Source organism: Panthera uncia, chromosome E1 (assembly GCF_023721935.1).
Source record: "Panthera uncia isolate 11264 chromosome E1, Puncia_PCG_1.0, whole genome shotgun sequence".
In the NCBI taxonomy this organism is placed as follows: Eukaryota; Metazoa; Chordata; class Mammalia; order Carnivora; family Felidae; genus Panthera; species Panthera uncia.
The window spans coordinates 1286238-1309280 of record NC_064814.1 but is presented as its reverse complement, the minus strand read 5'-3'; the positions used below and the strand labels follow the sequence as shown (position 1 = coordinate 1309280).

The window sequence follows — 23043 nt, the reverse complement described above, 5'->3', positions numbered from 1 at the left end:
TAAAAAAAAAAAAAAAAAAAAAAGAATGTGCCCTGAAGGGGCAGTAGGGCTGGAGGGCTCAGTAGGTTAAGCGTCTGACTTCGGCTTGGGTCGTGATCTCGCGGTATGGGGGTTCATGCCCCCCCGTCGGGCTCTGTGTTGACAGCTCAGAGCCTGGAGCCTGCATTGGATTCTGTGCCTCCCTCTCTCTGCCCCTCCCCTGCTCACGCTCTCTCTCTCTCTCTCGCTCTCTCTCAATCTCTCTCTCAAAAAAAAAAATTAAAAAAAAAAAAAAAAAAAAAAGAACGTGCCCTGCCATCAAGATTCTAGAGGGTGGGTGGGTAGAGGTGGGATTCCTCTGTAAATGAATTCAAATTCATCTTACTGGGATTTCACCTAAAGTGCAGGTTTTCAGGATCTCTGGCATAAAAATCAGTTTTCAAAAAAAAGAAAGAGAAGGGGTGTGGGGGAAGGGAAGAGAGAGAAGAAAGCAAGCCGTTCCCAGGCAGTCACAAAGGCTATGGAGAGCTTTCTAAGGAGGAAACGTGGGCCAGTGGTGCAGGGAAGGCCAGGTGAGCACGGAGACCAGAGGGGAAGAGGCCAGGATACTGCGTATAGCTTCCCCTGTCTCTTCCTCCTTCCAGAGTCGAGCTCCCTTCTTTACCTGGCCCGGACAGGTGCTCCCAGGGGGCTCCAGGACAATTCGGTTCCCAGCTCCCAGAAGGCAAAGTCGCAACCAAGGAGCATTTTAAAGTCACCAAGAAAATTCTACTTCCACGCAGGCCGACAAAACAGAAAACCGAAGACCCCCTCGCCCACGCCTGAAACAGATCTCACAAATAACACCTCCAGGCCTCCAGCGTAGGACTTGAAAGTGCACTTGAACTTGCACTCCGCAGGGGGTGGCTCCCTCCAAGGATGGCCCCTTCTGGAAATGTTCATTTCCGAGCCATGAAAACCAATCTACTGCTTTCCGCTGTCTAGGCGGGCACGGCAAACGTCTCACCTGTCTGTTCAGTGTGATGGCACTTGGCTGGCACTTAGTACAGATGCCGTTGGGCCACGGAAGGTGCCCCTCACATCCTGATTTAATCTTGCAGCTGATGTTCTCCAGAGCAACAAATTTCCCCCTGAACAAGAAGAGGCAACTTGAGTCAACATTCTGATGGTGAAACGTTCAGCAGGAAACTGGAAATCATATGACAAATATCCTACCCCTCCTGAACAGAGTTCTAAAGACCTAAGCGTGTGGAGGCAACAGCAAGGGAAACGTGCCAAAAAGTGCTCTCGCGGAGTCCCAGCCTCCGTCCTGCACACGCAGACTGCGCACGAATACAGAACTACCGGCCCGCAAAAAGTCTCCATTTTCAATGTCGGTCACTAACACCCATGAAGACTTTCAGGGACACGATTAAGTATCTATTGCTCTAACCCGTGCCACTAAGAGGAAACAACGCTAGTTTTTAAGTTTCACTAACTCATCAGCAACATCTACGTCACGAGTCCAGTACTTGGATGCTCGTAAAAAATTCAGAATCACAGGGAAGAACCCCGATGAGGGTACGTTACAAAGACCTCTGTCCCCGGCTTTCAGCTGGAATAAAGACGATCCCGTGAGGAAGCCAGGGCGCCACCTGGATGTGGGGACAATGTGCACATGTGCCTTGACCCTCTGCCAGCTTCCCATTCACAAACGGTCCCATAACTCAGTCCTGTCTTCACAGGCCAACGGCACGCTGGCAGCAGGGACCGCCACCGGCCCGCACGTTACCGACAGCTGCAAATGTGTGGAAGGCTGACGGAGTTCAGCACGACAAAATCTCTACTCATACGTAGTCCAGGAAGTTCCATGGCTTACCCCACGGACAGGCAAGAATGGGTTTCTGGTTGGACTTTTCTCCTCCTGGCCTAACTTTTTTAAAAACTCCTTTTAGGATGTCAGCAGGTTGTGAGAGAAAAAACGACAATCAGGCCAACATGACACCCTTCACAAAACGTTGCTGCCTTGGGTTCAGCCACCATCTCGTCCTGCTGCACTGATGGAAATTGTAAAATCCTGGTGTGAAGTCCATCGCTTTCTGGGAGGGTGAAGTACAGTCAACGGAAAGGGGTCGCGTGGGCAAGTACTTGACGTGGCTTGGAAGAACTCAAAATGCTCTCGGTCAGCCCCTCTCCAGCCACTGTCACCGCCCGCGCTCAGGGAGCCCGGAGCTGGCCGCCCCACCGCCCACCTGGCCGAGGCTGCAGCCCACGCCTGCCGAGCCCACACGATGGCTGTGAAATCAAGCTGATAAAGGGGCAGGCTCCAGGGCAAAGGGCTGATGGGGGCTGTGGAATAAGTGAGCCAAGAGAACCATGCGGTGGTTCAGTTTTTCTGAAGAGCAGAGGATGAGCCCACACTCCACAAGACCGACCACCATCGTGCCGCCTTATCTCATCGCCTTCACGTACCACTAAGTTGCCGGAGCACCACATATCTGGGGGGAGCGGGGGACGTTCACCAGGGGCCTCCACAGAGACCACTGCCAGCTTGGCATCTGCCCGCCAGTCCGGGCAAGGATTGTGACAGGGCATCAGAGGCTCCACCCGTCTGTTTCTTTTCTAGAATCGGGGCAGAAGCCACGAATTCAAATGTTCCACGCCCAGACCCCGATCTTTGCTTTTCTCATTCACACGCTCGTGGTCTTTAAGCGACCCCTGCCAGACACACAAAAGGGGCACCCGCACGTCAGAGCCACGCCAGAGCCACACCGGCACAGCCTAACTGCGCTCAGGTCGCTTACTTGTCGGCGCCCCCGGTCAGCTTTCGGATGTAGGCGTGGAAGGACATGTGCTTCACAGGAGGCTCAAGATGGTTCAGGTAATCCTCGTCGAACGGCTGCCGAAACACACACAGTCAGTACAGTCCCACGCCCGCGGGCGCGGAGAGGTGAGGAGAGGCGGGCAGCCGCGCTCCTGCTGCACGCCCCCCGGGGGGTCAAGCCAGGCCCCACGGAGGGCAACGAGAGAGAACCGGGGCTGGCTTCTCACTTATCGTTCTAGGTCAGAACCAAAGGTTTCTTCGTGTACCAGCTATCTTCCCGAGATTAAAATACATCTCTATTAAATACAAAATGCTCTAGGTCAGGTAGCTATCAGGAAAATTTGGCGGGGCGGGGGGAGCCGCAAGATGGAGAGGAGGCTCGTGAAGAAAATCAGGTTGGCCTTGCTGCTGTAAACTCAGCAGTAACCAGTTACCAGTCAGCATTATTATGGTAACTCTCAATCTCACCAGGACAAATCAGTAGGAGGACGGGAGACTCAGGGAAAAGTAAATCAAAACGACGACGAGCACAGAAACCGCCAGCCCCGGCGCCGTGTCAGGTTTTAGAAGGATTGTCCGGGGAGCCCGCCGGAACGCTGCCCGTCCATCACAGCAATACAAACGCGTCGGCCATTCATAACCCACCAGAAGGTCACTCCCATAAATACAGGCCGGCCCTCTTCACGCGGCTTGCACCAGCGGGAACGCCAGGGCCCAGGGCAATAGACAGGTAAGGTCCGCTCGGGCTCCGGGGCTCCGGGGCTCCGGGGCTCCGGCCCGGCGCACGGGTGCAGAGCAGACACCTGACACGCCCTGGGAAGCAGTCCCTCCCGCCAGCCCGGAACTTACGCCGCACGCTCTCACCTCTAGTGGAACACAGTGCACGCATTTCCCCAGGGGGCCGTGTCGGCACCTGAGAGCACGGGCGAGAGAAACACAGTGATTAGCAGGCCTGTTTTCCTGTTGCTGCCTCCCCATGTTTTTTATATTTAAAGCGCACACCATACTTAATAAAGTTTTTCCCGACCTGCATGGAATTATTTTATTTATTTTTTATTTAAGTAAACTCTGCGCCCAACATGGGGCTTGAACTCACGACCCCGAGATCAAGAATTACAGGTTCTACCAACTGAGCCAGCCAGGCACCTGCTGTGCAGAATTATTTTAGCTGGGATGTGAACATTTTTATTGTAATAAAACAGTTTAGTATTTACTCGGATGTGTTATTAGAAAAAAATCATCAGGACGTCAAACCTGTGATTCTATGGGTATTAACTGCTTAAAATGACACCAAGTAAAAACTAAAGTGAGTATACTTAAAATCAGTTTCGACAGACGTTAATACTAACAAAGCCGGGATGCGGATGTGGCGAAATCCTTCTCAGTGGAACAGAAGTCACTCCAGTCTGGAAAACACCCACTTTGCGCAAGTTTTGAGAAATGCACGGAGGATGCCTGGCTCTATGGGTTTCGGCCATTTCAGTCAGAGAAGCCTTAAGAAGACCCACACGTGCGAGGTGACAGCACCATGTGCTCCAATGAGGAGGGCAGTGATGGGCTGGTGGGAAAGCCAAGTGGCAGTCCCTCTGGGCTCAAGCACATCCTTTTCTAAATGGGGTCAGAACTCCTGGACGCACGAGCATTCTACACTTCAGAGTAGAGACGGCCTGTGTCTGCTGACAGGCGGGCTCTCACAGATGGCAGGCCAGAACGCACACATACACGCACACAGGCACCTTGGAAAGGTTCCTAACGAAGGCCCGAAGACACAGGCCGTGGGGGAAGCCAGCGCGGGATCCCTGGGAGGAAATGCAAATGAACAGGGACACAGGCTGTGGCTCTGGAACGGCTCCGTGCTGAGCCGCTGAGCACCACTTGGGCTCTTTAGTCCAAGACCCGCAAGTTGCTAAGGCAGCACTTAGATCCCGGCATCTCGGCGTCAGCACCCCGGCACGTTTACGGAGCTCTACTGCAGAGACGAGCAACCTGCCCCCAGACAACTTCCCATCACTGAGCGTCCACTCAGATGTTTCTAACTGGTTTCTTGAAAGGAACTGCAAAAAACCAAAACTACACAGACGCGCCCCACGCAATCCCGGGTGGAAGGTAACCGTGCCGACAAGGAGCAGCGAGCGTCCCCGGATGGGACACCCGCCGAACAGAACGGGCAGAACGTACTGTGTGGATGCGCTGTTGAAATGTCCCTCCCGTAAGTGAACGAGGGGACCCGAACAAGGACCTTCCGCGGCTAGGTGCCCAGGCGTCACCCCCCCACCCCACGCTTGCCCCGCCGCACCCACACCCGCTAAAGCCGCGCCCGCTGCGCGGGCGGCAAGTGTCTCAGGAGCGCATCCCGGGAAAGGCTTGGTTCCAGTTCCCTCCCGTATTCCAGATCTCTTAGTTCCAAACCCTCGACCGCTTTTAAAGTACGTGTGGCAGCACACTTGGAGACTCACATGGTAAGAAAAAGCTTCCAGAGTGACGTGGAGTGAAATTTCGCCTGAACAGAGAGGATCACACTCAGAACTTGCCTCTCTCCCGCAGCCACTCTCGAAAGCAGGGCCCGTCCGAACCCCTCCCTCCGCCAGCTCAGCGGCGCCAGCACTTACAGCTGTGGGTCGCGGCTTCTGTAAATCTTCCCGTCCTGCTTGCTGAGGTACTGGTCGATCTCGTCTTCCACCACGGTGGGAGCGCCGCAGGCCTTCGACCCCGGCGGGACCGACGTCTCCATTTCCGACGAGGGGCCGGCGAGGCCCGAGGGGAACAGGAACAGCAAATCTCCATGCCTGTCAGGTGACGAACACAGGGCAGGGCCTGCCTCCCTTCCTCTCACAACCTGGGCCGCCCAGACGAGCTGCTCGGATGTGAGGGTCTCCGGCATCCAACCTCCCTGAAGGCCCAAACGACGAGGCTGCTAATTCCGAGAGCCCAGGGCCCTCCCTGCACGGCACTGCCACGCGCCGAGCACTCTGAAGATCAGGGAGGGCGCTCCGTGGCCGTGACTTCATCTCTCGCCCAACTGTGAGACCCACAAGCCCGCCCGACTCCACACAGATGAAACACGGTCGCGACGTATACACCCGGCCCGTGGGCGGCACTCTCCCCTGCTCACGCCGCGCTTGGCTCCCACTTCTCTTTGTTCCTTCTCTCCCGCCTACTATCGAGCACTCCTAAGTCTCGCCGCCTGGTACACAGCCTTCCATTTCCACCCTACGTTCCCTACGTTCCTCCCTACGTTCACACTCACCGCCCCACACGTACGCACAGACACGTACGCCCCACTCGATAAAAATGAGATGACCGAAGACGTATTCTTTGCGTCTGCTTTTCTCACTCAACGATACCTCACCCGAGATCCCTCCAAACACGGTCTGTGTCTGAGCACTGCTTCTAACGGCCGCACTCCCCGGCGAGCCTGCCTCCGAGCTCACCCCGTCTCCCCCGCCGGTGGCAGGTGCACCGACAGGTGTCTGCCACCACGGACACCACTGGACGAAATGACCAAAGTCAGGCAGCTGCGTGGTGTTACTTCTGCAGGGCGCGTTTCCAGAAGTGGCCCTATGAGGCGGGTTTCGGTTGGCTTTTCAAGCCAAACGGGCTGCACAACTCACATTTCAAACGGCAGAGTCTGACCTTCTATCATCTGCCACGTCAACTACGCTCCTTCCTTGCTCGCTCACACTGCCGACTCACCGCCAGACCCGGCTGGCACAGCCAAGCCCCAGGCCCGAGGCGTGTGACGTCCCCGCTCACAAGCAGCGGTCCAGACGCGGCATGGGCTCCCGCGCGCGGAGGGCCCGCGGCACGAAGATCAGCCCCGGTCTTGAAGGCAGAGCTGTGGCACCACGTGTGGTAGGCACCGAACCGCCGGGAGACCGAAGGGACAGCCTGCCGCACCCCCGACCCCACTCCCCGAGCGAGGTGGGGCAGCGGGCCTCGAGCACAGACACCAGAGACACAGGCCACTAAGAGGCTTGGCCCCTCGGCTCTGCCGCGGGTCTGTTCTCCCCTCTGCCTCTTCCCTACCGAGGGAACAAACCTGCCAGACTCCAGCCAGAGGCCTCTGTTTCTAGCAAGGGACCGGACGTTCCTCAACACCCCAGCCGTGGAATTCTTGGCTCGGCGGCTACTTCTGCTTTAGCAGACCTACTCCGACAAGCGCCGCGGAGCTCCGGACAGAGTACGGAGCTCCCCCAGGGTCTCGACAACCCACAGTAGCTCAAACAAGAACAGCGAGAGAACACTGCACGACAGGGGCCCCGAGCTTGGCTTACACAGTCGTTCTCTGGGCGACGGGAAGCGAGGCCTTGAGCCAGCCTGTCCAAAGCAGGTTGCCCAGCCTGAAAGGCCACACGTAAAGCCAGACGGCTCAACAGCCGGGAGAGACCACCAGCTTCGAATAGGAACCAAGGAGGAATCCTGTCTTCCTCCACCCACTACGCAGCGGTGGATGCTGTAGTCACTCAGGGTCTGAAACCAAAGGCCTGCTGTGCCGCACGCACCGGGGTGGGATGAGGGATGCCACCTGGCTCAGGAAGCCCAAAGACAGAAATGAACTCGAAGGCCCGCCAGGTGCACGGGCCCCCTTGTCCCAACAGAAGCAAGTGCAGGCCTCCCTCCACGGAAAAGCCACTCCCCTGCAGCTCTCCAGGACTCCCCAAGACCAAGTTTGGTCAACTACAAGCTCTCAAAAAAGGGTCACCAAATGCAGGAGAGAACCGAGTCATCACACGCACGAGTGGGCAGAGACAACAATACCAGAGAAAGAGAACCGAGGACTTCAGATTTGGAATTACACGACTTGGAACACAAACTGCCACGGAATGGTCACCGGAAACGGGATGGAAAAAGCCCAAGCAGCAAGAGGCCACCCAACAACATGGGCTTCTGGGAGCAGGGTGGCAGGGTCACAGATTTAGTAAATCTTCCCAAGTCCCCCTCATACGGACAGGCCAGACAACCACAGACAGCACTAACAACAGTGCACCTGGATTCCATGCGGGGGAGACAGACCACAGACGCCCCAAGACCCAAGACAGAAGCCTCACGCGTGTGACTGGCCAAGGCAGAGCCCCCGGGGAGCCCGGCGCTCCTCACCGGAAGCCCAGAGGCCGCTGTGAGAGCAGTGTGGCCCCCACGAGTGCGTGTTGCTAACAGCTGGATCTGAAAAGAAATCAATTCGGACATTTTAGAAGCAAAAAATGTAATCACTACAATAACAAAGAGAACTGGGGAGCAGTGATATTTAAAGAGATAATGGCGGGGCGCCCGGGCGGCTCAGTCGGTTGGGCGTCCGACTTCGGCTCAGGTCATGATCTCGCAGTCTGTGGGTTCGAGCCCTGCGTCGGGCTCCGTGCTGACAGCTCGGAGCCCGGAGCCTGCTTCCGATTCTGTGTCTCCCTCTCTCTCTCTGCCCCTCCTCCACTCATGCTCTGTCTCTCTCTCTGTCAAAAATAAACATTTAAAAAAAAATAAAAAGAGATAATGGCCACAAATTCTGCAGACCTGATCTACAGGTATAGGAAACACAGTGTACATCAGGCAGGATTAAAGGAACCAGGAATCCACACCGGGACAGATCAGACAGAAACCAGGACCGCATGAGAAACAGAAGATCTAAAAGCAGCCAGAGGGAAAAAAGGATCACCTCCAAATGAACAACAGAGTCAAGCAGACTGGACTACAACCCCAGAGGCCAGAAGAAGTGGGGAAAGACCAACACCAAGGTCAAGGAGAGGCACGTCACTCCTGCCCAAAGACGTCAGGTAAGAGAGAACATAGCCCTCAAGGTCAGATCCAAGTTGGACAATAACTAGTACGACTATCACTGGAAAGATACATTCAAGCGTGACTCACAGCGCCTCCAAGTGCCCCCCAGGATGGCCGAGCTGCCCCACTCCCGGGCCCCACCCCTCTGGGACAGCTCTATGACAACACTACAGTTTGGGGGCTTTCTCTCAGAGGCGTTTCGCTCTGTAACCTCTGCCCTTGCTGGCATCCGCTATCAAAACAGTTTTGGGTAACACAGGCGTCATCCGCATGCTCGCCGTGGGCAGGCGCTGCACGGCCACGGGAAGGCGGCACTGCTACTCGTGGACCGAGAGGGTGAGGCCCAGGGGGGTTAAGTAACTTCCCCAGATGAACTCAAACCATGGAACGTTCACGAGAAGTGATTCTCAAGATACAAAGCCCTTTATAAGCTGAGAGGAAGGATGACCTCACCCACGTGGGGAATGGACGTCAACAACAACGAAAGGCTTTAGCTAATTACAGAAACAGGCAAGTGGCAGGTACCCAACAAATATCTGTTGAGGAACAAATGAATGAATGTTATAATTGCATATTTTTCCTCCTAGGCATACTAATTCACGAACCTAAAAACAATCACACAAATTGTCCAAATAGCCTATTATTCTAACTGGTAAACAGACGCAGGGCCGACCGCCAGCAAAGCCAGCTCGATCACCACAGCAGCCACACGGCCTGCAGCCCCGACAGGAGAGAGCTCCAAGCTCGCCGCCGAGGACGGAGATCACCGGCACGTGAGCAGGTATGCCCAGACAGTTCAGACAGGAGTCAGCAAACTTCTTCTGTGAAGAGCCAAACAGTAAGTATTTTCGGCTTCGGGGGCCAGGCCGTCTGTCACAATCCCTCAGCTCTGCCCTTGGAGCACGAGAGCACAGCAACGCATGGATGTGGCTGGGCTCCAATTAAACTACGGAGAACAGGCAGCGGCCACGGTAAGAGGTCTCTATGTCCTGGAAAACCTACTGACGTGACTGCCCCCCGCTAAGGCGCTCGAGGGGGTCACGCCACCAAGAAATATAGTGTGGGCGACGGCCCCTCCTCCCCGCCAAGCAGTCCCGAGGCAGAACTCCCCACGGCCATGTTCAAGGTCCTTCTCTGCAGAGACAGAGCTGAGTGTGCAGCTGGGCGCACACCCCGAACCCATAACTCTCTCTCCTCAGTGACAAAAGCTCAGAATCTGCAAGTCAATCAGCTCAGCACAAGAGGACCAGCGGAGCCGGTGTGACTGCTGAAATCCCGGCAAAAAACACGCTCACCTGCACTCCAGCCACCGCGCAGTGGCACTGGGAGGCAATCGGGTAGAATGAGCGATCGGTGGGCCACTGGACTCACCCCCTCCCCGCCCTGTCATCCCCCCACGGCACTTACTTGATTTTGAGCAGACTCAGGGATTTGGTAGATGATGCTGTTATCTCTCCAGTCTTGTTTCTATTTATGTAAACTGAGAAGCCATTATTCTGGAAGCCAAACTCTTTTGCGACCTAAAACAAGCAGAAAACAACAGAGATTTAAAAAAATGTTGAGTATCACTACTCGGGCCACACACATACCAAATAATAATATTAGAACACTCGTTAAATTTAGAAACTGTTCCTCGTGAACCAAATTTCTTTTGTTATTTTGCTCTCTTGGGAGGAAATTTGTGCTGCCCACACAGATGTCAAGTAAAATGAAAAAAGTGGCCAAGCAGAAGCGAAGATTTGTGTAAATGATTGAATGACACGTGTGAGAGTTTGACGCAAGCAAAAGTGACGGCCGTATCTGCAAAGTTTATTTCTATTTTTGAAATCAATTCCAACGTTAAAGCCCAGCAGAAGAAAGCCAGAAGTGAAGAACGAGGCTCCCATGTCTATGACAGCAAGTGTCCACCATGCCAGGTACTCAGTGGGTGCCGAGAATACTCACTGCTCACTCACCAACCAGTAAACAGTCTTACGTGCCGGCTCCACTCTGGGCGCTCCGAACACGACCATGAACAACAAAGCCAAGGTTCCTGCTATTGAGGACCTCAGCATCACAGCAGGGAGAGAAAGTTAGCAGATGAGAAGCACAGGTCGAGGTCAGCACCACGGCAGGAAAGGAAGAGAGGGAAGCGTGGGAGAGGCCACTCTAGATGGGAGGACAGACAGGCCTCTGCAAAGACCACGTCTGAGCAGAGGCCCAGAGGAAGAGACTAAAGCTGCTACTCAGAGCTGAGAAGGAAGAGTGCAGCCAGCAGGAGCAGCACAGAGGCCGAGAGGCAGGAAGGGGGTGGGAAGAGAGAGGCCAGTGAGGCCAGAGCCCAGCGGGCAGAAAGGAAACGGTCAGCAACAGAATGGGAAGGGGGACAAGAGCTGGCACACAGGGCCGCAGGGGCTAAGGGCAGGGGGCTGCCAAGCCATCGACAGTCTGAAGGTGGGGAGAGAGCCCAGAGGAGACGGGCTGAGACACGGCCGAGACTTGGGGACGGAGCGGGGAGGACCTTCCAGCTCTCATAATCAACGGCCTCTGCTGATGGGCGGGATGAGGGGCAGGACAGAGTGAGGGAAAGGAAGGACATAAGCAGGGTGTTCAGACTTCTGGCTTGGAAGCAGGTGGGATGGAAGCCACACCTGTAAGGAAGCAAGGAAGAGGGCCGAGGAGGAGGAAGACTGAAGGGAAAGCCAAGCCTTCCCTCCAACGCCCAGGCGCCCTGGGGAAGGCATCAGCCGGCAGTCAGCACCTGAGACCCGGCCAGGAGAGGAGTCCGAGCCACGGCTCAATGCTCAGGGGCCAGCAGGGCAGAGGCAAACGAAGAGACCAGGAGTCTCATCAGAGAAACAAACGATAAAAGAGAATCAAATGGAAATTCTACAACAGAAAAATACGATAACTGAAATGGAAAACACCGATGGGCTTGCCAGCCGAAGGGAGAGGCAGAAGGAGTCAATGTACCTGAAGACAGATTACTAGAGCCTGCACGACCTCAAAACAGAGATTTGTCAGCAAATGAACAGAACCTTCAGAACTCCTGGGACAACATTTAATTAATGATCCTACGGGAAAGAAAATAGAGAACTGGAAAGTATTTGAAGAGAGAATGGCTGAAAACCTCGAAAGTGACAACAAACCGAGTAACAAATCCAGGAAGTTCAGCAAATCCCAAGTGAGATCCATTAAAAAACCACCCCTAGGTGCATGCATCATGCTCGAACCGCTGACAGCCGGAGATCAATGGAGACCAGAAGACAATGGAAGGACGCCTTCAAAGTGCTGAGATGGAACAAAAATCTGTCAACTCAGAATTCTCTATCTGGCGAAAATACCCTTCAAATACAAAGGCACACTGAAAACGTTTTCAGGCCAAAACCTAAGAGGGCGTCACCAGCAAGCCTCCACTACAGGAAATGCCGGATGTTCCCCAGGCTGATGAACGCAACACCAGATACAAGTCACACCCAGGAAAGACACTGGAAGAATAAGGCAGAAAGCATGACGGCAAAAACTCTAAACTATACGATAGGAAACTATCACATTAAATGTTTCATGATTGGTTTAAAAAAATTTTTTATGTTTATTTTCGAGAGAGAGAGAATGAAGAGGGGAGGGGCAGAGAAAGACAGAGACACAGAACCCAAAGGAGGTTCCAGGCTCTGAGCTGTCAGCACAGAGCCTGACGCGGGGCTCGAACTCACGAACTGTGAGATCATGACCTGAGCTGAAGTCAGATGCTTGACTGACTGACCCACCCAGGTGTGTCTCGTGTGCTTTTTAAAAAATTTTTTTTAACGTTTATTCATTTTTGAGAGACAGAATATGAGTAGGGAAGGGGCAGAGACAGAGGGAGACACAGAATCTGAAGCAGGCTCCAGGCTCCGAGCTGTCAGCACAGAGCCTGGCACGGGGCTCGAACTCACAGACTGCGAGATCATGACCCGAACCGAAGTTGGACACTCAACCCCCAACCGACTGAGCCACCCAGGCGCCCCTCCCGTGATTGGTTTTAAAAAAAGAACTGCAGGGGCACCCGGATGGCTCAGTGGGTTGAGCGTCCAACTCTGTGATTCTGGCTCAGGTCATGACCTCACTGTTCATGGGCCCAAGACCCATGATGGGGTCTGCACCGACAGCGTGGAGCCTGCCTGAGATTCTCTCTCTCTGCCCCTCCCCGCCTTGCGCACGTGTGTGCTCACTTTCTCTCAAAATAAATAAATATTTTAAAAAATGTACAGATTTATTGCTAAAACCTACTATTAATTCACTATGAGAAAAAAGTTGATTTAATGATTAACCTTACATATTAACCTTATTTTCTACCGATTTGATTTTTGAATGTTTATTTATTGAGACAGTGCGCGTGCGCGAGAGCACAAAAGCTAGGGAGGAGTAGACAGAGAGGGAGAGAGAGAATCCCAAGCAGGCTCCACACGGTCAGTGTGCAGAGCCCGATGTGGGGCTCGAACTCACAAACCATGAGATCGTGACCTGAGCTGATATCAGACGCTTAACCAACTGAGCCACCCAGGCGCCCCTCTACTCATTTTAAAGAAATGGATTGCAAGCAACTCCAACAACCAGGATAATAAGGCAAAAAGCATGACAACAAAAACTCTAAACTATGTAATAGGAAACTGTTGAAAACTCTGAAATTCTCCAAGTGATAAGAAATGGTCTTCAGACAAACAAGATTTTCTATGAGACAAACGTGGTATCTGATACCGTCCATATGGTTTTTTCCAGGCTAAAACTGACATTAATAAGGGGCCACTGGGTGGCTCAGTAGGTTGTGTCCAAGGCTCAGGTCATGATCTCACGGTTCGGGAGTCTGAGACCCGCGTCGGGCTCTCTGATGTCGGCGCAGAGCCCACTTCAGATCCTCTGTCCCCCTCTCTCACCCCTTCCCTGCTCTCTCTCTCTCTCTCTCAAAAATAAAATATTAAACAAATAAAAAAGGCATTAATAAAATAAAGCACGAGCAAATGAAGACCATGAAATGTGTATTCCCAACTGCAGAAAAAGACTAAAGACTAAAGATAACGTCTTTAGTTTGACTCTTCTCTGAAATAACTTAGGTATAAACTGAAGTTCACCGACTGTGGCATTTCGGCTTTTCTGCAAAAGTGTCGTGTGTTTCCGTACACGATGCCTTGCAAGCTATTCCCAAAAATGAGAAAGCTTTCACCGGAAGGGTGAGCTCCACGAAAGCTGCCACGCACTCCCAGGATGAAAAGGCGTTTCCCGAATGGGGTAGGGTTGCTGTAGAGCCGGCCCTCTGTGTGAAGGCAAGTCCCCCCGGGACCGCATGACCAGAGCTTTGTGCTTCCCGTCGGGCCTGAGGTGCAGCAGCGTTTTCAAACGTGCTGACCGGCAACAGTGCTTCACGTACGTCGAATCCCACTTCTGAGAGAGACAGGCGTGTACGGAGTACTTTTTTATGCTACTCCAACGAACCGCTTCTGCGAACTTTTGAGTTCTTTATCTGAAGATCCGGCAATCTACCACGAGGCGCCGGCCGTTAACAACGGAAGTCTGAGCACAGTCTCACAAGGGCATCATCGAGGTCTTAAAAACCTTACAGTCACACCTGAGGTAAACTCTGCGTACGGTTACCGTGATGGAGCCGGAAATGGTACGGAATGAAATTAATACACGTATAACTCAAAGTAACAAGAACACACGGCATGATTCCATTTACGTTAGACTCAGAAACAGGCAAAACCCAAATCTGGGGTTTAGGAACGCACGCTGAGGCGGCACAACACAGGAGAGCGGGGAAGCGCTCCGCGTCAGGCCCGGAGAGAGCCGAGGGAGCGGGGAAGGCCGACCGGCCGATCCCGCGGCACCGGCGGCGCCCCGCTCGACCTGAGCGTCTCCGTCACCTTCCGTCACTTGGCCGCCTGTAATGTGCGAGCCCATCTTGGGATGTACTTTACTTCGTGGTTAAAAAAGAAGAAGACGGGACCGGGTCCCAGACCGCAGAGGACAGTCAGGGCGGGACGGAGCCCTCCCCCCCCCCCCGGGCGGGGGAGGGACAGTAGCGGCCCGGCGGGTCAGCTGAGGAGCACGAGGGGCGGGCGCGGGCACGGGCCGGACGAGCGGCCCCTCCGAGGGGCTTACGGCCTGGTGGCGCGCGGGACGAGGGGCGTTAGACGGTCTCAAAGAACCAGCCGCGCCGAGACCGCGAGAGCCGCCCCACCTCACCCGTGTCCTCACACTCGCAAACGTGGTTCCTTAGAGGGCGCAGCGCCACGTGCTGAGGCGGGATCAAGGCCGTCCGACGTGGGGACGGCAAGCCGGAGCCGGCAATGGTCACGGCGGCCGGCACACGAGTCTGTGAGGGAACAGGAAAGCCACCCCAAGCCCGCTTACGCGCAGCCGGATCGCCGGTTACCGAAAATGAGCACGATCTACTTTGTGCGACCCCCGGGGCGGTCCTTCGCGGAGACACAAGGCGCGACGGCAGATACCAAGGACCGGGGGTGGCGAGAAAGAGGAGCTATCTGTTTACGGGGAGAGTTTCAGATTTGAAAGACGAAAAAGTTCTGGAAACAGATGGTCGCGACGGTTGCACGACGATACGCGTACACTTAACGCTACTGAACTGTACACTTAAAAACGGGTTAGATGGGGGCGCGTGGCTGGCTCAGTCGGTGGAGCGTGGGACTCTCAGAGTTGTGAGTTCGGGCCCCACGCTGGCTGTAGAGATTACAAAAAAATAAACTTTAAACTCTTAAAAGAAAATGACACACAAAATTTACCATCTAAACCAATTTTAAAAAATTTTTTTTAAGTTCATTAATTTTTTTGAGAGAGACAGAGCACGAGTGGGGTTGGGGCAGAGAGAGAGGGAGATACAGGATCCCAAGCAGGCTCCGGGCTCCGAGCTGTCAACACAGAGCCCGATGTGGGGCTCAAACCCACGAACCGCCAGCTCATGACCTGACGCAAAGTCGGACGCTTAACCGACTGAGCCACCCAGGCGCCCCGAAACCAATGTTTAGAGTAATCTCCGGGTGCCTGGGTGGCTCAGTCGTTTAGCATCCATCCAACTTCCGGTCAGGTCATGAGCTCGTGGTTCGTGAGTTCGAGCCCCTCATTGGGCTCTGTGCTGACAGCTCGGAGCCTGGAGCCTGGAGCCTGTCTTGGATCCTGTGTCTCTCTCTGTCCCTGCCCTGTCCACGCTGTCTCTATCTCTCAAGAATAAACACTAAAAAAAAAAAAAAATAATAATAATAATAATAATTTTTTTTTTTTTTTTTTTAATTTAAAGTAATCTCTACAGCCGAGGGGCTTGAACTCACGACCCCAAGATGAAGAGTTGCGTGCTCCACCGGCTAAGTCAGCCAGGTGCCCCTGTTAGGCGTTACTTTTAAACATAATTTTTAAAAAGATATAAATCTACATTTATTGACGTAAAACCATTCCTTAACGTATTGTCAAGTGAAAAAAACCAAGTTACAAACTCTCCTGTAAGTTTTTAACATCTTTGAGAATGGATGCATCTTAGGAACAATGGCGTGTTATAGTTCCTGCCTGCGGGGCAGCAGGACATACAGGTGACTCCCTGAGCTCCTGTAAACCTGTCCCCTAGGTAGCATGGTTGAATAACTGTCATCCCTCGACATTTCTGTCAAACAAGCCATCTAATGATCAATCAAGGAAAGAACAGGAATTCTGGCTGCTGGGCCCCGCCCGCTAGCAAGACAGCAGTTTTTGAGTATTCCCAAGAAAACCTCCAGTACCAGCGCCTACAGAACAGGTGTGGGCAGCTGGTGTTAATCCTCCTGACAGAGCAGAAGATGACCCTCTGCAGGGAGATGGGGACAGTGACAGCTGAATCCAAACAATGGTTCAGAAGGGCCAGACTCTGAATATGACATTGGAGAGAGATCCGACCCAATTAATTTCACTTAGATTTTCCTTCTTGTGTCTGTATAAGAACAACACGTGATTAAAATAAACTTGCAGGGGCGCCCGGGTGGCTCAGTCAGTTAAGCATCCAACTCTTGTTTTCAGCTCAGGCCATGATCTCGTGGTTCGTGAGATCGAGCCCTGCACTGGGCTCTGTTCACAGTGCAGGGCCTGCTTGGGATTCTCTCTCCCTCTCTCTTGTCCCTCCCTTGAGCACATGCCCACACGCTCCCTCTCTCTCAAACATTTTTTAATAAATAATTCCAAGCAAGTCTAGAAAAACACTTTATGTAAGTATAAAACCTAAGTGACAAGGGAAAGCAGGTGTGAAAGCATTTTTTCTTTCCTAATGGTACATAAATGTTTCTCCTTAAACTCAACAATGTCTTAGATTTGATGAAATACAGCGACAGTCCGGTACGATCCCACTTATTGAAGATGTGCACACACCTGTGTATGTGTGCACACGCGTGAACTAAAGACGTGCCACGTTAACAGTTATTTCTGAGTGGTTCTCACTTGCTTCTTTATACTTTTCTGCATTGTTTGCACCTTCTATAATTAATCCACATTATTCTTCTAACCAGAAGAAAGGATTTTCATTTAAGGGGAAACACATTTCAGAGTAATAAGTATGTTTGTTTTTTGAGTATTCCCAAGAAAATCTCCCCTAGACAGTAACTACTATGCAGACGACGGCTTCAGAGACAAAGCGGTCAAAGCTACCCCACACCCCCCAACTCCAACCCTCCCAGTGACTGGTTGTCATTCTGCGTCTCCCTGTGTGAGGTGACAATGAACTACCCAGAGGGAAATACTAGCACTGTAAGGATACTTGTAAAGCAAATAAAAGTGAGAACTATGATGTCATATTCTTAGGTTTCTCTGAAACCTGAACGTAACCTGTTTGACAACCCTACATTTGCTACCAAGCACAAAAGCCTCAAGTTAAAATCAAAATCATATTCCTACATGGTCACTATAGATTTAAGAAATTTCCCTACCACAAAGCCTCAAAGAAAAAAAGAACAGCACACAGGACTCTAATGGCTGGTGTTTATCACACAATTGCCTAAGCAGTGGCTACTTAATGCTTAATCTCAGTCTCAGATGATCTCTCGAGAATTCCAGAACGCACCGTACCCCAGCTCGACCCCTAGGAGCAAGCTGACCACGGTCAGCAGCTACAAAAAGAGCAAAGAGGAGGAAATTAGAATTTCTTAAAGACTCAGAGATTCTCCTCTCTGGCATCTAGCGCAGCTAATTCTCTTTCCTTTTATCCTTATAGCCCTGTAAGCAGTGCTATGGCATTATGATAGCAACTACCTTTTAGAAACCGAATTTCCCAAGGGTGGCTGGGTGGCTCAGTAAGTTAAGCATCCGACTTCAGCTCAGGTCATGATCTTACAGTTCGTGAGTTCGAGCATCACATCAGGGTCTGTGCTGACAGCTCAGAGTCTGCTTTGGATTCTGTGTCTCCTTCTCTGTTCCTCCCCTACTCACACTCTGTCTCTCTCAAAATAAATAAATAAACGTTAAAAAAAAAAAAAAAGAGGAGGGGCACCTGGGTGGCTCAGTCGGTTAAGCGTCCGACTTCGGCTCAGGTTATGATCTCGCAGTTCGTGAGTTCGAGCCCCGCGTCGGGCTGTATGCTGACAGCTCAGAGCCTGGAGCCTGCTTCCGATTCTGTGTCTCCCTCTCTCTCTCTGCCCCTCCCCTGCTCATGCTCTGACTCTCTCTGTCTCAAAAATAAATAAAACATTAAAAAAAATTTTTTTTAAAAAAGAAAGAAAGAAAGAAAGAAACAAACAAACAAACCACGGCTGCCTGGGTGGCTTAGTCAGTTAAGCGCCCGACTTTCGCTCAGGTCATTATCTCACAGTTTATGAGTTTGAGCCCCACGTCCGGCTCTGTGCTGACAGCTCAGAGCCTGGAGCCTACTTCAGGTTCTGTTTCCCTCTCTCTCTACCCCTCTCCCACTCACGCTCTGTCAGTCTCTCTCAAAAATAAATAAACATTAAAAAAATTAAAAAAGAAAGAAACCAAATTTCCCAAATAAGTGTTGTGGACCCACTAACAGATGACAGCCCAGCGATCGTCCTAAATCTGTTTACTTCCCAGGCCTTCAGTTTCCACCTTTGTGAAAAAAAGAAAAGATCAGACGACATGCCACCTAAGATTTCCCCTGGCTCTAACAGTCTATGACCCCGAAACCTTTTTGGTTTACGAAAATGAAAAACAATATTTATTACTACAAAGGTAACATCTGCTCACAACAGATTCAAATAACACCGAATGTATAAAGGTGGGCACACTTTTTCCCTAAAGGAAAGTACCTATTTTCGCAAGCCATATGGTGTCCATCACAACTACTCAGCTCCTTGTTGGAGTTCAAGAGCAGCCAGACGATACATAAACCAGTGAGTGTGGCTGGGTTCTGATAAAACTTTATTTACAGAAATAGGTGGTCAGGGAAACGCAATCAGCGTGCCGAGGGGGAAAAAAATTAGCCCATGAGCCACAGTTTGCCAATCTCTGGCATGGGGTATAAAGCAAAGGCCACTCTCCTCCCTGGGTGACCCTTCTTAAATCTGGCTGTGCTCTTTCCCACTACATTCTGTGCTCACCCAACACATCTGTGCACGTGGCTCTAAGTCTCTAGGAACAAAGTGGATCACTCTATACGTGTTTTTAACAAGTCTCCTTTGGTGGACAGCCGAAGTCTTTCACTCTCCAATTTTTCATTCTCGTAAACACCAGTCCTGTGAACTATTTTTCCACTCATCTTCGGCCCCCCTGGTCCTACGAGTGTAACCAATGGTCAGCTGTGACACGATCTGACGCCGGGTCAGTCCAATCCGTCATGACAGAGAAAAGCAGTGCCAGAGGCTGAGCTAGGGAGTGGGCAGAATCAGGAGAGGAGGAGGGAAGAGGCAGCACAGACGGGAAGGGAGCAAAAGGGCAGGGGGGGGAGGACACACCCAGGCCACAGCTACCTTTTTCAGAAACGCTGCGGCTGTTTCTCTCTTCGTGGCTGTGATCCGCTTCACCCCGTCCGGGGACTGGACACGGATTATCTGTCACAAATGAAACAAGGGGGTCACCACACGGATGAGTAAGCTCCCGACCTACCACTGAAACTAACATCTGCAGTCTCTCAGCATCTGGGTCACCGAAACTTAGAGCCAAACCTCCCCCTTCCCCTGGCCACACCCAAGCCAGAATTTCAGAAGATGAAGCCGAGGTAGAGGAGATTCACCACCACAAGGGAAGAAACCCCATCACCATTTCACTCAGAGAAACACTTCAGTTTTTAACCACTATTCACAAGGAAGATATCTGAAACACTTAACATTTTTCTCTTCGGATTTACAAAAACAACAACAAACAACAGCAAGAAAAAAACTCCTCCATGAACCACGAACAGCCAGCCCGGTTCTTTATTTTTTTTTTTTTAATTTTTTTTTTCAACTTTTTTTTTTTTTTTTTTTTTTTTTGGGACAGAGAGAGACAGAGCATGAACGGGGGAGGGGCAGAGAGAGAGGGAGACACAGAATCAGAAACAGGCTCCAGGCTCCGAGCCATCAGCCCAGAGCCTGACGCGGGGCTCGAACTCACGGACCGCGAGATGGTGACCCGGCTGAAGTCGGACGCTCAACCGACTGCGCCACCCAGGCGCCCCAAGCCGGGTTCTTTAAAAAAGATCTCACCGTGTTCCAGAATCCGTACACAAAAAGTAGAGTGATCTAGAAGAGTCACAGGAAACCTTCTAATTTGTGAACTTTAATAAAGAGACTAAAAGAAAAAAAGGTGTTTGACACCACAGTGAGCTTGGCAGGGTTTTAAGAAAAAAAGGTGTTTGACACCACAGTGAGCTTGGCAGGGTTTTAAGAAAGATCTTTCTGGAAGGCCTGGAAGGCCACACAAAGAGCACCACTTTCTAGGACTGGATTTTTATGCTGATCAAAGTCCTAGGGGGGCGGGGGCGCGGGGCGGGGAGGGAGCTGCCACGAACGGCCCACCGTCCAAGTGCCTGCCTTAGTCAGGGAGCGTGAAAGGACATGCCCTGCCACGCACAACAAGACAGACAGCGCTCCCAGGGACACCTGGGACAGGAGGAAAGGGCAGGAGCACAGCACCCAGTGCTCCCGGTGCACTCTCCTCCCAGCAACTTCTGTGCCCCGTACAGAAAACCACACACACACCAAACTAACAACAGAACCCTTTACACATGGAAAACGTCACAAGCCATTGTTTTTAAAAAAGGTTTTCACTGGCTGAAAACCACCTGGCTGGCTCAGGTGGAGGAGTGTGTGACTCCTGATCTTGGGGTTGTGGGTTCAAGCTCCGCGTTGGGTGTAGAGATCACTTAAAAATAAAATCTTAAAAAAAAAAACAAAACAGAATTTTAATTAAAAAAATTTTTTTTTCACTGATTGACAACAAAATGCCACAATGGCTTTTGATCTGCCTGCTACTTTCGAACAAAATAAGAATAATCTAGATTCTCCTCAAGTAGCTGGACTGTCTCATTTTCTACTTTCACTTGACTGAAAAGGCTTTGTCTCCACAGTTCTCAATTTTGAAGATTTTGTTTTGAATAACCCTTAAGAAATCCCAATTGTTAAGAGCACAAAACATTTTCTGTTTGCTTAACTACATCTGTTCAACTTTCTCCCTCGTCAGTGAGGAGCGCAAATACAGATTCTTTTGAGTTTTGATTTCTACTCCACTTCACTCTGGACTGAACACCCAGAAAAACGTTTCCATGATGCACAGCACGGGCAGCAAATACTTCCATTTGTTCCTGAAACCTGTCTGCAACACTGTGGCACGTTAACAAGAGCTGCGTTTCTCTGTGGGAGATTCTGTGACCCTCCCTTTGACCGTTCACTTCGGAACAAGAGCATGACGCTCCACCTCTGAGCTAAAGGCCCGGCTTACATGTTTCTGGAATGTTCTGAAGCTTAAGAAGTCCTTCTATTTGATCATCTGCAACAGGGCAGAGTCCAGGTTTCTCAACTAAACCCAGTATTTAACTCCAACAAACATAATTTGTACCGAGGGAAGTTCTAGTGTGGTCTCTGACGCAGGCCACCAAATAGAACACACAAGGAGAGGCAGAGACACACAGCCTCCTGCTAACTTAGGTTTCACTATCTAGAAGAAAATGAGCCTGGAACACTTCTTGGAGAGTCCAAGCATTAGCAAGATAAAAATCAGTTACAGCCACAGTTTCTCACCTAGCCTTACACACACCAGTGGAAAAATGTCCTTTTCTAAAACATGTTTGTCCGTGGCTACTTGAACTGAAATATGACAGTAAAGAGAGTTTGAAAGTAGATTTGAATGCTGATTCTCATCCTTTTTTTAGAAGTTACTGATGGGGTGCCTGGGTGGCTCAGTCGGTTCAGCGTCCGACTTCAGCTCGGGTCATGATCTCACGGGTTCGTGAGTTCGAGCCCTGAGTCAGGCTCTGTGCTGACAGCTCGGAGCCTGGAGCCTGCTTCGGATTCTGTGTCTCCCTCTCTCCCAGCCCCTCCCCCACTGGTGCTCTGTCTCTCTCAAAAATAAAAATTTAAAAAAAAAAAAAAAACATTAAAAAAAAAAGAAAAGAGGGGCGCCTGGGTGGCTCAGTCAGCTCCGCGTCTGACTTCAGCTCAGGTCATGATCTCATCACTCCGGAGTTCGAGCCCCGCGTCGGGGCTCTGTACTGTCAGTGTGGAGCCCGCTTCAATTCCGGTCTCCCTCTCTCTGTGCCTCTCCCCAGCTCACGCTGTCTCAAAAATAAAAACATTTAAAACAAGAAAAGAGTCAATTTCTCTTAAGTTTCTCTTGGGGCATTTACTCCCTCTGCTCATCCATGGGAAACAAGGAGGAGACGCCAGGGGGCCTGCACGGCAGCCGAGGGAGGGCTAGAGGAAAGCCTCCAACTCCAGAGCTCCTTCCTGTAGACCCAAGACATCCAGAAGGCAGAATCCAGGCCAGTCTGGACCCCCCAGCCAAACTGCAGAAGCCATCACTCCGCTAAAGCAGGAATAGTACCTGCCACCCAATACTGCTTTGCTTTCCCCCCAGAAATCCCAAATGTTCCTTAACATTAACCAAAATTCTTCTGTCCACCTGGTCTGTTGATTTTTTCCCAGCCACATTTACTTCTGAGAGGCAACTTGCCACAAGTCAAGGGAGGACCGTTTTGTTTTCCGATTTGGTTTTGTTTTGTTTTTTCCTCCTCGTTTCCACTGACTTCTTTAAGGGGCACGGGGGGGGGGGAGGGGGGGGAGGGCATGCCAATTCCTAATCCCTGGTCACAAGTCAAATTCTAAAACGTCCCCTTTCAAACAGGTAGCTGTCAAACTGTCCTTGCCACCGAGGGGCAGGAGGCGGCGAGCCGCCGTGCGCCCCCCGCCCGGCACCCCGCGTCCGCAAAGGCCCCTCTGGACACAAGAGCTCTCTCCTCGCGGGAACTCTGAGCCGGCACCTCCGGGGCCCGGTGCGCGGGCAGGGGCGCGCCCCGGCTCCGAGGGCCCGCCGCCCCGCAGCCCTGCCCCGCAGCCCGGCCCGCGCCGGGGACGTGGTGGCGG

General features: G+C 51.8%; 1 protein-coding gene across 1 annotated transcript in view; it reads right to left on the bottom strand.

The window, feature by feature from the left end:
• Positions 1 to 22748, bottom strand: part of NPLOC4 (NPL4 homolog, ubiquitin recognition factor) — a 59369-nt gene extending 36621 nt beyond the window's left edge. The window contains exons 1-8 of the mRNA XM_049638119.1: positions 22703 to 22748; positions 22583 to 22617; positions 19456 to 19536; positions 9959 to 10071; positions 5392 to 5568; positions 3647 to 3695; positions 2763 to 2857; positions 986 to 1109 (exon numbers count right to left, since the gene is read on the bottom strand). Of these exons, the coding sequence (XP_049494076.1) occupies positions 986 to 1109; positions 2763 to 2857; positions 3647 to 3695; positions 5392 to 5568; positions 9959 to 10071; positions 19456 to 19536; positions 22583 to 22617; positions 22703 to 22748 (720 nt within the window). The remainder of the gene's footprint in view (positions 1 to 985; positions 1110 to 2762; positions 2858 to 3646; positions 3696 to 5391; positions 5569 to 9958; positions 10072 to 19455; positions 19537 to 22582; positions 22618 to 22702) is intronic.
• Positions 22749 to 23043: the final 295 nt, after the last annotated feature.